The sequence below is a fragment of the Kryptolebias marmoratus genome, linkage group LG9, assembly GCF_001649575.2.
Source record: "Kryptolebias marmoratus isolate JLee-2015 linkage group LG9, ASM164957v2, whole genome shotgun sequence".
In the NCBI taxonomy this organism is placed as follows: domain Eukaryota; kingdom Metazoa; phylum Chordata; class Actinopteri; order Cyprinodontiformes; family Rivulidae; genus Kryptolebias; species Kryptolebias marmoratus.
The window spans coordinates 16754722-16771317 of NC_051438.1; the positions used below are offsets into that span (position 1 = coordinate 16754722).

General features: G+C 36.1%; 1 protein-coding gene across 4 annotated transcripts in view; it reads right to left on the bottom strand.

Moving 5' to 3' along the window:
• The window catches only part of spock1 (SPARC (osteonectin), cwcv and kazal like domains proteoglycan 1), a 111963-nt gene that overhangs the window by 45010 nt on the left and 50357 nt on the right, over window positions 1-16596 (bottom strand). For 3 of the 4 annotated variants that reach the window (XM_017427224.2, XM_017427226.2, XM_017427225.2), the window contains exons 3-4: window positions 10630-10638; window positions 7519-7564 (exon numbers count right to left, since the gene is read on the bottom strand). In XM_017427224.2, the coding sequence (XP_017282713.1) occupies window positions 7519-7564; window positions 10630-10638 (55 nt within the window). The remainder of the gene's footprint in view (window positions 1-7518; window positions 7565-10629; window positions 10639-16596) is intronic. The other variant, XM_025008315.2, reaches the window with a different exon arrangement.

The window sequence follows — 16596 nt, forward strand, 5'->3', positions numbered from 1 at the left end:
TGCTGACAAGCAAAACAATAAAAAATTCATGAAAGAAGAGTCATGAACACATTTACACAAGGGGACTATAATAATAATAATAGTAAGTGAGCATCCTAAAATATTAATCAATTCTGCTTGAATGCAGAAGACAATTATTTCTCCCAAGACTTTATTGTCCCTTTGTGTTTGTTTGCGGCACTGCAGTACATTTAGCCACAGTCTGCGATGGTTTGTCATTATGTAATTTGCTTCTGATGAACTCAATATGTCAGGGGCTATGTAATACTTTGTAGAAACAATAAGCAGACACATATATAGGATGTGAAATGGTGGTGGGAGAATGTTGGCCTAAAAACACAATGAAGAACATTTGAATTTGAAGAAAAAACAAACATTGTGAAAGTTGTATTTAATAAAAAGATAAAGGAAATAAAAACTAGAACCAGATTACACGGCATTTTTCTACATGAGTATATTGTTTGTGGAAGCAGCACTGAATCTAAAAACATCTAAGAAAATATTTGGCTGCAAGCGAAGACTAAGAAATCCTAAGAGTTTGAAATTATGTCAATCTTAGACAAGTGTCTGACTCTTTTAAATACAGAAAATATAGTTGTCATATTGGTAAGTAAACTGAAAGAAGAAAAGGTTTATACACTGCAACACACATCAGAAAAACAAAAAGTAACCCAACAAATAGTGAAAACCATTCCACCCACACTTTTAAAAAAGTAATTTTTAAAAAATCTAAAATACTGAAGTACATTAATTTAGCAACTATGGTGTCCTGACTGAAATCTTGAAAAATTAAACCAATTACAGTGAAGAGATATTTGAAATAAAATTACCTATTTCTTCCTTGGCTGCACTTCCCTTAATCAGGGCTTGTTTGCATTTTCTTCCACTATATTTAAGCCCAAAGCAGGCTGCTTTTCTTGTTGTGGTTTTTATATTTTGAATGTCTATTACTGAAGTCTTTGATCACTTAAAAAGCAGTTCAACCCGTGTTTGACTATGGTGAGCTATTTTCTTTGATTTGTTCTGCTCTTGTCTGGACTAAAATTCTCTTGCTCTGTCTTGTTAGCTCAATTTTATTTCCTTATAAAGCACTTTCTGATACAAATGATTCTTTGTCTTCAGATTTAAAACAAAAATGTAAATTTTATCCTTTCTTATTCTAGTTGCTAAATGATTCGTGCCTGGCATCCTGAGAGGTATCCTCTCCTTTATCCGGGTTAATTAGGAATGTATAATTGAGTAACTTATCTTTATGAGTTTGTCTCGCTAAGGGGAAATATCATTGTGGCAAATGAGAATATGCCGGCTTCATTGTGCAAGAACAGAGCTGCGCATGCAGAATTTAAAATGCAAAAAGCACACAAATGGAGCACAAATAACATTAGTGGGTAAGTTTGAGACAGGAGTCGTCTTTTTATCTTAGTGTGTTTGTTCCGTATTGCTGCTGCTGATGAAAATGTTTGTTTTCCTGTGTTCCAGTGAGGATTATCAACATCTGTGGAACAACTTCATGTAAACTGAGCAGCTTCTGTAGACACTTGGGAGGATCAGACAGAGTCAAACATGGATTAAGTTTCAAATGTTTATATTATCTGCAATCAGCTTTTTAAAAAATGATTATCTTTCAATGTTTTGTCCATCCCAATGAAATATAATGAATCAAATTTGGTTTAAATTACAGTAGCTAAGATATTAATCTGGACTGGTGTTTATCTGAATAACTCTAAAGTGGTAAAACGTACATTTGAAACTAGATGTTTCCATACACGTATAAAATTACACATACACATTTTTTTTATCTTCCAATCTGACATGAAGTTAGACTAAACCTTTTCGGCATCCTCATGATGCCATTTGTTTTCTGAAGTGCACCTTGCAGCAAAACACCCTCACAATATAATGCTGCCACCCCCGTACAGTTGGGATGGTCCAAACTTCCCCCTTTTTCCTCCAAATCTAACGATGGTCATTATGGCCACACAGTTCCTTTTCAGTTTCATCAGACCACAGGACATGTATCCAAAAATTAGGGTCTTTTTCCCTGTGTGCATTTGCAAACTGTAATCTGGCTTTTTTATGTTGCTTTGGGAATAATGGCTTCTTCCTGGCTGAGTGGCCTTGCAGCCCATGTTGGTACAGGTGTAGTTTTATTGTGGATAATGACACTTTTACCAGCTTCAGCCAGCATCTTCAGAAGCTCTTTTTCTCTTTTGTTTTTGGGTTGATACAGTCATTCTGCACCAAAACGTGTTCATCTCGGGAATCCAGAACCCATCATTTTCATGAGCTGTACTATGGCAACAATACCCTTACTGATATCTTGGCTGATTTTTTTGCAATCATCTGGTTTCAACTGTATGTGTATGCAAACTGCATGAATTAAACCCGATAGTAAATAATTTCTGTTCATTGCCATTAAAGCACAAATAGAGCAGAAATTATTCATTAAGTACTTCAGGTTACCCATTTAAAAAAGAAAAGAAGTAAATTCTTTACCTGGATGCTATGTTTAATCCACTCAACTGTGTATTAATCCAGCCGTCTCTGTGTTTCACACAGATAATTATGTAGCAGAACATGCTAATGCTAAAACCTTAGTGTAGAAGAAGTGATTTGATGGAGTGATGAGAAAGACAGAAAAAACAGCAAAAAGCAAAATCAGAGAAAAAGCTACAAAATTCTTCAACTTTGGGACCAATTCAAAGGAAAGAAAGGCTACATTACTTTTAGCTATGTCTTTTGTTTAAGCAAATTAGCTCACCATTAAAGCTTTAGCACTTTAGCCTAAATCAGTTTTATTGGTAGCGGAGATAGAAACTGGTATGTTAATTGTGGCTAAACTTAAAAGCTACTTAGGAATTTAAACTCTACTTGATTGCAGTAAATAGTGTCTGCAAAACTATTTCACTGATGGGTTCAGTTTCTTTCACTGATGCATGCACTTTATTTATTGTCTGTTGCTATGAAAGGTGGGCAGTCATGTAATTCCCTGCGTGTGTGGGTGTGCATGTGTGTCTGTGTGTGTTAACAGATCACACAAGGTCTATGTTTGAAACTTTAGTATGCAAGGTTGGGCTGTATGCATCCCTTCAAGGCATGCTACATTAATTAATATTGTTTTTCTTCCCCTGATAAGACAATTATTTTCAATTTAATTAAATTTATTTTTAATAATTTATTATTGCTTTTAATGAAACAAAGCTCTTTCCTATTTAATCACTCAAATAATCAGCAGAATAATCAATCAAATACTGGATAAGTAATAAATGCTGTCAAAACTGAAGAATTTATAATTTGCCTAGTAGACAAAACAGTTTTTTTAAAATTAAGATTTCACAGCAGTGAGAAATTGTATTTCTGATGCTACAGCTTTTAAGCAGTATTTTAGGTTTATTTTAATTTTGCCACAACTTTCTAAAAAACTGCCTTTCAGCTGGCAATCAAGATTAAACCACAAGTCTGGAAAAGTAATTTACCGGTGATGGATTTAACAGCTTGGAATCACCAATAAGCCATTCGTGATCCCATTGAATTCATTCATGTCACTGAGGAGAGCATTAATTGTTGAGTGATTGATCAGGAGACTGGATTTCCTCCCATCAACCCTCCTGCTGCTGATGAGTCTCCAAGGGCAGCCTGAGATTCATCAATCGGCTGATGATTAATGCCTGTATCCTTGGGGCTGCACTGAGTCCCAATCAAGAGCTGCTGTCACACTTGTCAATACAGTATCTCATCAAACATCCCGATTATAAGAAATCAAAGATTTCTTTATGCGTACGTTTGTCCGCCATTCCTCACATTTATGCTTCCTACAAAAACCTGAAAGATTCTGCAACCCGTGACTTTGTAAATCAGTTTAGCCTTTTAAAGCCTGCAGCTTGATTCAAATGGCCCAACATATGGTTTGACATTTTACTTTTAAAGATAAAAGTAAAAAAAAAAACAGCTTCTCAATGAGTCACTTATTTTATCAAAAGCATTTTGACATTTTCTCCATAATGCATCTTCTTACAGTCAAACTCCTGACTCAACTTAAGACAGCTGGATGTAACGCCTGCAGTGGCGATAATAAAAAGCGCTGGAAAAGAGTTTCCTACACATGACACCAGCTAATGTTCCCAAAAGGGGACCAGATTGTCTGATTGATGCCTTTTACTTATTTGTTGTCTAATTGTTTTGCCGTCCATTACTCCCAGCTGTGCAGTTTGTGTGGGAGGGGGTGACTGCAGAGTGCATTCTCAGCTCTGCAGCACAAAGACAAACAGAAGACTAAGAAGAGGATTTTTAGAAAGGTGACTGCAACCTGTGGCTCTGGGGCCACATGAGTCTCTTTGTAGTTTTGACCAGAAATAACACAGAAATGAGTAATTTTTACATTTTAGAGAAGGCTAGTTTTACATGTTTTCATGCACAATTTGATCAAAAGTGTGAATAAAATATCTGTCACAGATTGATACTAGTAATATAAGAAGCAATATATAGTGATCAGTTTGCTCTGCTAGTTTGTTAGCCACTTGATTAATCCAACTTCCTGTTGTATGATAAACCCTTTCTCTGAAATACAACAGAAATAAATAAATAAATAAAATAATGACAATTGAGGCATACTGCTGAGGGGAAAAATAAAATGTGCAGTTTTGATCACATAATACGATCTTATGACTTATCAAGATAACGAGTTCTGCAATAATATGGTAAGTCACTTTGATAAAAAGAATTATAAGAAAGCCCATTTGATAAAACTCCATAGTAAAAGTTGAAATAAAGGGTGGTTTGCTTTCATTATTGTAGAAGAAATTCATTAGATCATAATTAAATAGCCAATATATTTTATGCTAATAGTTTAGGATGTCAGTAAATGCTTTATTATTTTAAAGTGGATATTAATAAGTTCCCACAAACATAGAAATGACTCGCATGGGCCTCCATAGTTCAGTGATTAAATGTTATTAAAGGGGATGTATATTCATATAGTATATATAAAATTCTTCCTATTCACAAGATTAATTTCTTTTTTCCTGACATGAAAAAAATACCAATAAATGTCAATGATTTAAATCAGAGACCACAACTGCGTATTAAAGCAAAACATAAAAAGTAAAAACCTAATTATGTTTTTATAAGTACTAGATAGTTTTATGAAGACAGTAGTTAAATATTTTAAATGACCTCAATCAATATAAAATAAAATTTTGGAATCCAATCTTTAAAAGTCCAACCCCGCCCCCCACAACTGAACAGAAAAGTTTACTTTACAACACTGTTTTTTTTTTTTCAAATAACCATGTTTCCAACTACAATAAAAGCCAAGAATATTTTTGTGCTCTAATTTAACCTTTAGATTTGGTAAAAGGTCCATATTTATAAAACACCTTATCAATCCCTCCAGGTTCTTCAAAGCTCTTAGCAATATTTTTTACTTACCCACACACGCAGTGCTTTTTCTATTATGTAATGAGCACACTATATACAGCACTTTTAAACCTCGCTCATATATCAGTAAGCATATCAGGGGCAGTGGGGGGTCAGTATCTTGCCCAAGGACTCATCAGCATATTGCAGGAACTGAGGACCAAATCCACAACTCTTTGACTGAAGGACAACCTCCCAAACCACTGGGCCAGTCTGAGTTCATTAGTTTAATTGTATAAGAAATCTTAACTTTTAAAAAAAATCTTGCAATCCAAAAACCTCAAACTAGATATATTCAGCTATTTAGTCTAATATTTATTTACGTTGACATTTATCTGACCACATTTAGCTTCACCTTATTGTCAGCATCTAAGAAAGTTTGCCAAAAGATTTACCAGATTTATTGTTATTATTATTACAACAAAAAGTGTTTACTGACAGATAATCCTATGTTTATTGAGCAGTGCAGGCCTGTTTGTAGGATTTAGTCTCCAGTCACCTCTCTTCATGTAAACACTTTTTAGTTTTTTTTAAATAAAATGATCAAATTATATTTTGTTTTTACCGCCAGCCCTCTAGCTGTTTTGGTTTGGATGCCAGTTTGAATTTTATTTGAAGTAGTTTGTCAGATTTCTTCTGTTTATTTGCTTTAGCTGTAAGAAAGATATCTGCCTAGTTGTCTGCATTTGTGTCTTCTAAACACTAACTGTGACATTTTGCACATGCGTAGTGCTGCTTTTGTGCTTATATTGAGGTTGTGCACAGTGTGGAAATAAAAACAGAGCACTCTTTGGCTAGAAACATCTCTGAGTAGTAAATGTAGGCAAAGATCACAGAGCCAGTGTTGAGTTAACTTGTGTGCATGGTGATTTTGTGAGGTGGCATTATTATTAGAACTATATATATATATATATTTAAAAGAATTGTTTGTATTCACAATCGAACAGCCTTTATATGTGATCTTTTGACAGCTTTATCCATAAAGGAAATCAGCCCACTGTTTCTACAGAAATTCTGGGGTAATTTTTAGCCACTATATCAGGCATTGGTCCTGATAGACTTTTTTAGGCAGGATTTGTCCATTTCTCCATATGAATTTAGTCCCCGAACAGCGCACTGTTTACCTTTTCATTCGAGTTGTCTCTAAGAGTAACACTGGAATTTGATGCACTGAGGCGAGGCTGTTCTCATTAGTCTCTGTATCCGTGAGGAGCTGGCCCAGATAAACCTGCTCAGCAAGTCTTTCCCCGAAGAGTTGCAGTTACTGTGCTAGATATGCAAAACCAAGCCGGCAAAGAACAGAGCAAGCTCAGTGGTGGAAAGATTTAAAGTCTGTTTTGGTGTTCAGAGAGCTGCAGATCAATTAACCCCCCCAAACTGTGTGTGTAAGTATGTGTGTGCATTGGACAGTTCGAATGTGAATGAGTTGATGTCTAGCGTAGTTGAAAGGAACTGGTGGTCCAAAAAAGTTAAATACTTAAGTGTTACAGATAAAGTAGTAACAATAGCCTTGATATTTATGCACATTCACACACAAATTTGTGTTTCCATCAGGTTAGAGAGTGATAAAAAGAAGTATTAACTTTACATATTACATATGCACACCCCTAGTTGAGAAAATATGCTTTACAATGAAGTTTAAAAGACTAAACCATGCACTAAAGAAGCATTATGACACCAAGATGACATGCTTATTTTTTATCGTAACTGCAGTTATGCTGAACTTATCAAACTTATCATTATGTCAAAGTCAAATGTTCTAAATTCTTGGACTAAATATTAAAAAAATGGTTTTGATCACATAAAAAGGTTTGGCATTTGAAAAAAAGCAAGCAAATATTTCTAAACAGTAAGTACTGGAGTTTGAAACAGTTTTGTCTCACATGCAGTGCAAATTAATGTTTTTCTTTCAGCTGCTGCCCTCTGCGGGGGGCACTGCGAAAAATGAACTTGCATGAGAGATTTGGCAATTGTTTTATGCTGGATACCTTTTCCTGACACAACCTGGGCTTGGACCCGCAGCCTCAAGATTACGAGATCGCAACACAGACCACCGAGTTACTACTTAAAATTTTAAGGATCCATACAAACAGCTCAACTCACCTTGGTCAAGAGACTTGGCAGGAGCCCAGCTTTTGAAGTAGTCATCCTGTGTGGATACAGAAGAAACTGGGTTATGGAAAACAAACTAACAACAAACAAATTGTTGTGGTAGAAGCTGAGAGTCATCCCCATCACATACTCTGAAAGCTAATGGATCAACTGAGATATTTGTTTAAAACGTTGCCAGGTGATATGCATTCCTTCAAGGAATGGTACTTTCATTGGTAAATAAAATTGTTAGTTCCAGTAGAAATAAAACAAACAATGTCAGGTTTGAACTTCTCTGGATATTTAAGAATAGGGACATATATACGAGAAATCTACAGGGTATGCACTGGAGAATATTAAAAAAGTTACAAGATCTAAAGAGGAGATGAATTATAATTAAAAACATCAGAAACAGCATAGTTATTTACACTCAACAACAACAAAAAAGCAACTTTGCTGCAGTTTAAAACATCTTAAATGACTGTTTAGCAATTTTTGTTCTTAATTTAAACAAAACTGATTTCATAGATTTTTCAGAACAGTCAATGAACAAGTCTACTGAATTGAAAATATTCAAAGGAGAAAATAATGAACTTCTTTAAGCCTAAAGAAGAAGATAATTTAGATTTTCTGAGTTAAAAATTGTTGTAGATCTATTGAGAGAATATTTTCTGCTCTGTCAGAAACAACTTATTTTGTCTGGACTCGTGATTCTCAATAAGAAAACAGCTTAAATGTTTCTGTTTTACTTTGCATGTGTGACATAAAAAGTAATTTGTTATAACATAATAACAAATAACATGAACGGAAATCAACCAAATGATGTTGTTTGAGTAAGTAATCATTTGTAGTAGCTCAGTGGACAAACCAAATGTGCACTTAAACAAATGTGTGACATTTAAAATACATAGGTTTCTTGCATAAGACTTCAAGCTTGGCCTATAATTCCATGTGTGTCCGACACTGTTGTTTTGCCAGCGTGCAACAGATAAGCTCTCCTTTAATACGGTTTTTCAATTTTCAGGATTAATGTTGTGAAAAATTGCATTTTAACTCAAACCTGATGCGTTTCTTGCCCTATGTTTAAAATCTAAGTAGGTTATACCTTATAAAATACCACCATACCACCACAATTCATCACTTATGACTCAGTAAACAAGGTCAGTTTTTATGACCAAAGAAAAAAGGTTAGGATATGGCAGCACACACACAAACACACACATGCACAAAAGTGTGTAGAGGTGGTATCTGTAGTTCAAGTAGAGCGAACCATATGTTTATCAGCAGGGAGTGAGTCTGTGTCGCTGACACTCTGTGAAGAAGGGAGAGAAACCTGCTGGTTCTGAAAGTGGGATCTTTATCTCTTTCATTATTTAATAAGAGAGATAGATGTGGAGGTAGGTTGGGGCAGTTGTGTGTGTTTGTGTGTGTGGTGGGGGTGGGGGTGGGGGGGCAGTATGGTGGACAACTGGAGAGTAAACGTCAAGAAAAGATGAAAGTCCTAAGAAAATGGATAGATGATCATGAATCCAGTGCTTTTGTCAATAACGACTGCCAGCACTGAATCCAACACAAAGGACTTTGAACTGAGAAGATAAAACATAATTAGCTCATCCACTGAATCACACCTTAATCAATGTCTCCTGTTTCTTCCTTTTATTTGATATCAATCTTTTTTAATTTGTCTTTATTAGAAAAGTTTTATTATGTGCTTAAAATTCTCTGCAAAACTGCTCAAAGTTCTGTTCACAGACTGTTCCTCACATTTTATGTGTTTTTAAAGCAAATTTTAAATGTAACCAACGACAATGAAGATAAGTTCCACATCATGTTCCTCAAGTACACAAGCATGAGTTCCCGTGAGTTCCACCCAAAACATTTAGGCTAAACAGAGATGAGCTATACCATGCAAGCTAAGAGGATTAGGCAGCTTTGCTTAACTTTTTCTCTGTGGGCTCCCAGAATGACAGACTTTAGTGCTTGCTTGAAAACTGGCCACTTCTCAATGTAGAGCAAGCTACCTAAAACTTTTACAGCCATTAATATTCCTACATTATCAAAATACCTGCAATCCCATTTCACCATTTTACCACCTAGCTCTACTCTACATTTCATGGTAGCTCACGCCTGTGTCCCAATACTTTTTTGTGATGTAGGGGAAGGGCGAAGGCGTGATTTTTCAAATGCATACTTTAAAAGAAAGAGTTGCTCTTGAGAAAAACATGAACACAAATGTACGTAATGTCTTTGTGACAAAATGTTTTATTGTCCCAATGGTTTGATGTGTTTTGATGTATCATGATCAATTTTCCTCATAAAATCTAAAAGAATGACACATGTCAAAGTCTGTTCCAGGGTAGATAACTACTAATACACTACCAATGGGTGTATGGATGATGCATTTGTTTATTTAAAGCTGTATTGACATTGATGGCTTATCATTTTCTTGAACAGGTGTCCTAATTTGTAGTAGAATAATTTAACCAATAACACTCTGAACTTTGAGCTGGAGCTAAGAGGGTGGGTGTAGGCAGGCATAAGTAAAGGGCTATTGTTAGGAAAAGGGATTTTGCCTTTGCAGTCTTCAAAGCACTGCATGCTCCTTTAGGTTTATTTATTTTGTTGTAATACAGAAAATAAATGCACTGACCAGAGTCCTAAGTGTTTTTTACAGACTTACACAAAGCCCTGAGAGCCCCATGGCCACTTTTTTCACTTAAAGCCTTCCGAATGTCTTTACGGTTGAATTCAAACAATCCAATTGTACTTTGGTGTCCATATACAATGAACAACTATTTATTTTCCATTAGCATTACTGACAATATTTATTTTCATTTTCTTTTAATGAAGCTAGACTTGTTAATAATACTTCAAAGACTTGTAAGAAAATATAAAATCTTAAAAATCACTAGATCTCGATTTTAATATGCTGATCAACACCATTGCAATGTCTGACCAGACGTCAAACCTGCAGTGCATTTAAATCAACATCAACTCTTCAGCTCTTTGACTATTCCTGGAAGAAAATGTTAAACAAACACTGCTATGTCTGGGGCTTCTAGAGGTACTGTGAAAGGTTTCAAAACAACCGTATCAAGATAATGAAACAAAGACTGTACTTACCTCAGCTTCCTTTAAGTAATTACAGAGAGCAGAGCAGAAATAGAGGGGAAAGAGGAGAGAAAGAAAGTAATGTCAGTAATTATGGCACAGTATGCTATATATCAGATCTTTTACAACCTCTTGTTACTCATTCTGAATACTGAGTTTAACTTGAAAGATCCATTTAATGCGAATCTGATTCTAAAGGTGGGAAAATACCAAAGGACTCACACACATACGCACACACTTGCGCTCACAGACATATGAGATGGCCTTATTTGATGTGGCATGTAATTTGAAACACAATCAGGGCAAATTGTACAGGCAGAGTGGCAGCGCAGCATAAAGGAAGGAAAGTAAAGAGGAGGAGTAAAGAGAGGCTGGGAAGTTGGGCAAAAATGAAGGCAGGAGTTAAAATGTAGTTTTATTCCATCCATCCATCCATCCATCCATCCATCCATCCATCCATCCATCCATCCATCCATCCATCCATCCATCCATCCATCCATCCATCTTTTTAAATGACAAAAGTAAGTATACCCCCTTTATTTCGAAGGTTTGATGTATCAGCAAATAAATACATGCTCTGACCCATATTAGGTCCTAAAACTACACAGTACACAGCATATTATATACATTGCATTGTTGTTCACTTAATAGTTTTGCCACAAAGCAGAAACAGTGTGTGAACAAAACATACGAGTATGATTTTATTTCTGAAAGAGCTAAGGTACCACACCAGCATTTTTAATCATGCTGAAACCTGGACTCTGACTAGACAGCAACCTAGTCAAAATGTGTTGATATTTTTTGGATCATTGTCCTGTGGTGTGATCTGATATTGAGCCGAGCTTTAGCAGCTGGACAGATGAGTCACATTTGACTTCTGAGGAGGAATACAGGGTTGGCTTAGTGCCTGCAAGGTGTTCATGTCTAGTAGATACAAAACAACTGTGCATCATGGCCAAATATCATCACTTGGGTTCATTCAGTTTAAAGAACTTCATCACAAAAGTCTTATGTTTTGTTCAGATGCAACTTTGCAAACCAAAAATGTGCAGATATTTAATGGAGAAGAGGCTCTCTGTCAGAGAGTCTCTGACAATCAGTACAAACAAAGCAGACACGCTTAGCCTTGTTTTAAATTGTGTTAAGAAAGAATTATACATGTAACTTGCTAAGTGAAGCCATTGAGTCTAAGATGTACAGCAGCTATGAGTTGTTTTGCACTTTATGTGAGCACTGCATGGTCTGACCCCAGGGTGAACGTGCTAGGAAATCCACAGGTGGAAAAAAATCTTGCAACTGTCCTGAATGTTTAACTAGGGAATAATCTTTCCCAAAGTGGAAACAGTTTCATAATTCTTCATAGACTGTTAGCTAGAAACAATTGCTCTTCTATGATCATTGCTAATGAGTTTTCCCCTTGACATTGTGTTAATACACAAGTGAATGCACCAAAACTTCTGTTTGTATAACGGTGCTCATAAGTTACAGTTATTAAGCTCCATTTGATTTACAGCAGATGCTTACCTTCTCAGTTCATACAGAAGCAGTAAGGAAAGTGCATCTGTTCAAATATTGCTATCTAACATGTCATGTTCTGAAGTTGTGTGTGTACTTCATCGCTACATGAAATTTCAACATCCAGCCTTGTAAAATTTACTGTTGAAACAGCAATATTCTCTGGAAGAGGCTTCCCAGAAACAGGTCATGCCTGCATCTGGGTAAACTCCTAATTACTGTCAAAATGATCAGTTCTGCTGAGTGCAGACGTGTAATGGCAGTAGTCTTTCTTTCTTCTGATCAGACAGTGATCTAAAAGGTCCCTGAAGATCCTCCCAGGCTACTGAGTCATATCTACAAATCCTCAAAGTATTGGCCAAAGAAAAACTTTAAACATTCTGTTTGTCTTCATTTCATCGCTGTCTGACTGTAAACAAATTGCTATTTGTTCTTAGGATAACTTGTAGTTTGCATTTTTGACCAAGGTGCTAAGTAAAATTGAATAGTTTAAAATTGACTTGATACTTGCTGAAATGTACAACTTTTCATTCATATTCTGTTCAAATTCAGTGTACTTGGTTCTGCAGCACCCAATGTAACTGCTGACGATGCTGGCTTACAGCCCAGTGATTCACAGAAAATAACTCAGTTTGTATAGCATATCTGACTCAGATCCTGTGGAACGAATACATTTGTTGTCTTGTGTATTTCTCTACCATCTGGGCTGTCTGTATTTTGTTGGCATTTTCTGCTGAGTTTACTTTGACCCGCAGCTACAACCATGTTGTGCATACAAACGTGTTTAATCTGTTCATAGAATTCAGCAGCGGGGTCTATCAGTGCACAGAAGAACTTATACTGTATACAAGCCGGCGTTACTCGAAGTTCATGCTGTTGCTATTAACCCTATTACTATTCAGCCACAGTCACAGGGATGACCTTTCCTTGCCGAAGTCCCCTATTAATATTTTAATGTGCTGATCTCTAAAGCATTAACTGCCTCCTTTGCTCACTGTGACACTGTCCCAATGTCATTCATAGCTTTTAAAGAGATTACGAGAAGATAAAACTCTGTCGTTATTATCATACCACCTTTGATGGAAGCGGTGCTAAACTGATCAGCAGTGAGCGTAAAAGTGATCAAAGTCTGTTCAAAGTTGTGAACGCTCTGCAGGAGATGGTTGCCAAGTAAAATTAAATCTTTTTTTCATGTTTGCTTAAGGGTTCAACTGAAAATCTATTTAAGCAGAACTGTACAAGTCAGTAAAAAGGGAATGTTTTTATTACAAAACTACACGGTGCTCATTTAGCTTCATTTTAATTAGGGTTAATTGCATGTCAGTATTTAAACACCTCTGCATCAAAGTGAGTCGGTTCCATTAGATATTGCTGCTTAGTCGCTAGATGATCCAGTTAATCTAGGCTGCAGTGTTCAGTCAGATGGCCCAGAGGAAGAAAACAAGCGAGAAATGAGAACATTCAGAAGGAAACTACAAATCAGAAAAAATGCAAGGGCTGCAATGTGAACCCCATTTTTATTGTCAAACTCAGATTTAATGCTTTGGTCTTTCTGAACTGCTACAACACAGTGTTGAGGAGATGATTTATATTATAGGCAAGTGACCAAAGCTTTTGTTTTCAGTTTTGAATTGCACACAAAAAAAATCATATTCTTGTTTTCAAACACCCAATTGTTCCCTTAGTTCTTAATTTAAGATTTCCTAACTGATGTGATTCACCTGCAGTCAGGATATTGACTAAACTGTCCGCGTCTCTGATTAATGCTTTCTTAACTTTAGTTATGTAGATAGTTGTTTGGGAAATAAAATTCATTATCCTTCATGATATAAGAATGACAAGGGCTATATTAACTGTCAAAGTTTTAGTTGTATCAATTAACAATGACAGATTTAGTTCCCACACAAAGAAATGCTTTTTTTTTCTTTGGCAGAGTCATTGAAAAGACCAAAATTCCTCTGTGTGAATAAATTATTTACTTTAACATTTGCTGTTAAAGAGTCAGAACACCTTTTTTATTTTAGTACTAGTGTTTAAGGAATTAAGGGAAAATTACAAAAAAACATTTATTTGTTGGATAGAAATTTCTAAATTACACAACTTTAAATGCAGCCTTAGATGATCACTAACAAAAGACTTATTAAACCATGCCAGCATCATTCTTGACAAAATAAATACAATAAATTAAGCCAAAATGCAAAACTAGAGGGTGGAAAACTAAATGTGGCACTCAAGTCAATAGTTTTGGCAGCAACATCTTGAAATTCTTCTATATACCGGTAAAAGTCTCACATTTTGTGGTGGAAAAGTCTGGCCCACATTGCATCATGTGACAATAGGTAATGTTTTGTTCTGAAATTATTTGGTATGATTAAGAGTTCATAGATGACCTAATAAAAAATGTTCACAGGTCTCAAAGCTGTAAAACAGACACACATAAGCAGCTTTGCATGACTGCGTTTAATATTATGTTTTGACGTGTTTACTTTGATTTGCTGTATTTGGTTTTTAACAAACAAGAGACTGTACATTACAGTCAAAATTCTCCAATTTGGCCATGTTTGACTAAAGAACCTTGTGGTTTGTTCAGATTCAACCTTGCAAGCTGTGCTGCCGGGTTCCTTTTTAGCAAGATTTATTTTTTCTCCTGGCAGCCCTGCAAAACAAGCCGCACTTGTTCATTCTTTTCTTTTTATTCTGCTGTCATGAACTTTAACATTTAACCCGCTAACTGGGGCCTGTAGAGTCTGAGTTGCAGCTCTTGGGTTTTTGTGCAGTTTCTCTTAGCGCTGAACAGTCTGACCTCAGGGTGAACTTGCTAAGACGTCCACTCCTGGGAGGATTGGCAGCTGTCTCCAATGTTCTCTGCTTGCAAATCTTTCACACTGTAGAACGATGGACAAATTGTTTGGAAATGGCCTTATAACCCTTGTGAGATTGACGGGCAGCAATTGTTTCTCTAGTATCATTGCTGATGCCTTCTCTCCTGGGATTGTGTTAACACACACTTGACTGCTCCAGACCGTCTTGCTGCCAAAACAAACACGGCTTCTGAATTTTAGCTCAGAAAGAAATGGGATCTCATCAGTAAGGGACTGAGACCACTCCAGAGGAGCCATCCTAATGTACATCATTACTACTGACTGAAGCTATTTAATGCTCCACGCTGGTAGAATTAATAACTGACCTGATTAAGTTAAGCATACAGTCATTTGTTTGAATGGAATTTGTAAATATGAAAACAAGTGTGTGTAAAGACAAAGATTGGAATGATGGCCAGGAAAGCTGGTTTTGGTAAGAATCTTATGTAAATTGAAGGCTTAGCATTCTTTAAAGGAATGCATATCGCCCGCAACCTTTTATGCCAGAATTTAAAACTAAAATCATCTTTTGCTGGGAAGGAATGGAGTTACAGCCGTTTTTGTCAAACATTGTAAATTACATTATGTATGACCTCTCTTGGCGGGAATGACTCTCAGCTACAACCACACCAAATTTTAGCACAAGATCTGTAAAAGTGACTGAGTTACAGTCATGTTGGTGTTTGATGAGGTGGCTTAGCTGTGGGGCCATCTTAAATTGGGTTGAGTCCAAAAATGAATCAGTCGTAGATGTCTATCCAATGATTACTTTCTGAGAGTTTCAATGACATTTATTCTGTGGTTTATGAGATATTTTGCCAAAGCTAAAGACAAATGCACATACACATGCACACATGCACAGACACAGCAAAACGTTATTGCTGCTTCGTCTTTGGAGGTGGGTGATAGTAATGTCAGACATATGTCACGTTTAAGTCTTGTGCTTTTTTTAGGCCTTTATACACTATAAAGTCATTACTGTATAATCTTATTATCAAATCCCTGTTAAACAAAGTTTCTTTTATCAGTCTTACTGTGTTGCTACATTTTTACAACGAATCATCAACCACACATGGTGCGATTTAAAGATTTTACTGTAAGAATGTCAGTGGAAATCAGCAGGAGGTGGCTGAAAACTTGAATATTAAATCTCCACCAACACATCATCCCTTCTCACACAGGACGGAAAAGCACAGAAAGCATGACGGTTCACTCCACGCTTTTCTCCATTTTAACGTAATGGGCATGAAATTTCCAATGATGGTGGAATCCCTGAGGAGGTTTGTGACAGGAAAAAAGGGAGAGTAGGAGCTAAATTGATTCTCAGGGGACCCAAAGAGGGAGTAGCTTCAACCCAATCAGCCTCTCCCAGCAAAATAAAAAAAATAAAAATAAAAAACCTTCACAAATGGGGCACTGTACTCCCACTTATAAGTGGCAAGAGCTTGAGCAAATACTCACATTAACATTAAAATAGGCAAACCCAAGCCTGTAATGCTGATGTGGGATGTCATAATCAGGGAATGAGAATGCAAATCTGATGCTCTCGGTGGAAACTAAACAGCATTAAAAATTAACAGTGTACTTTCATACATTTTATTCA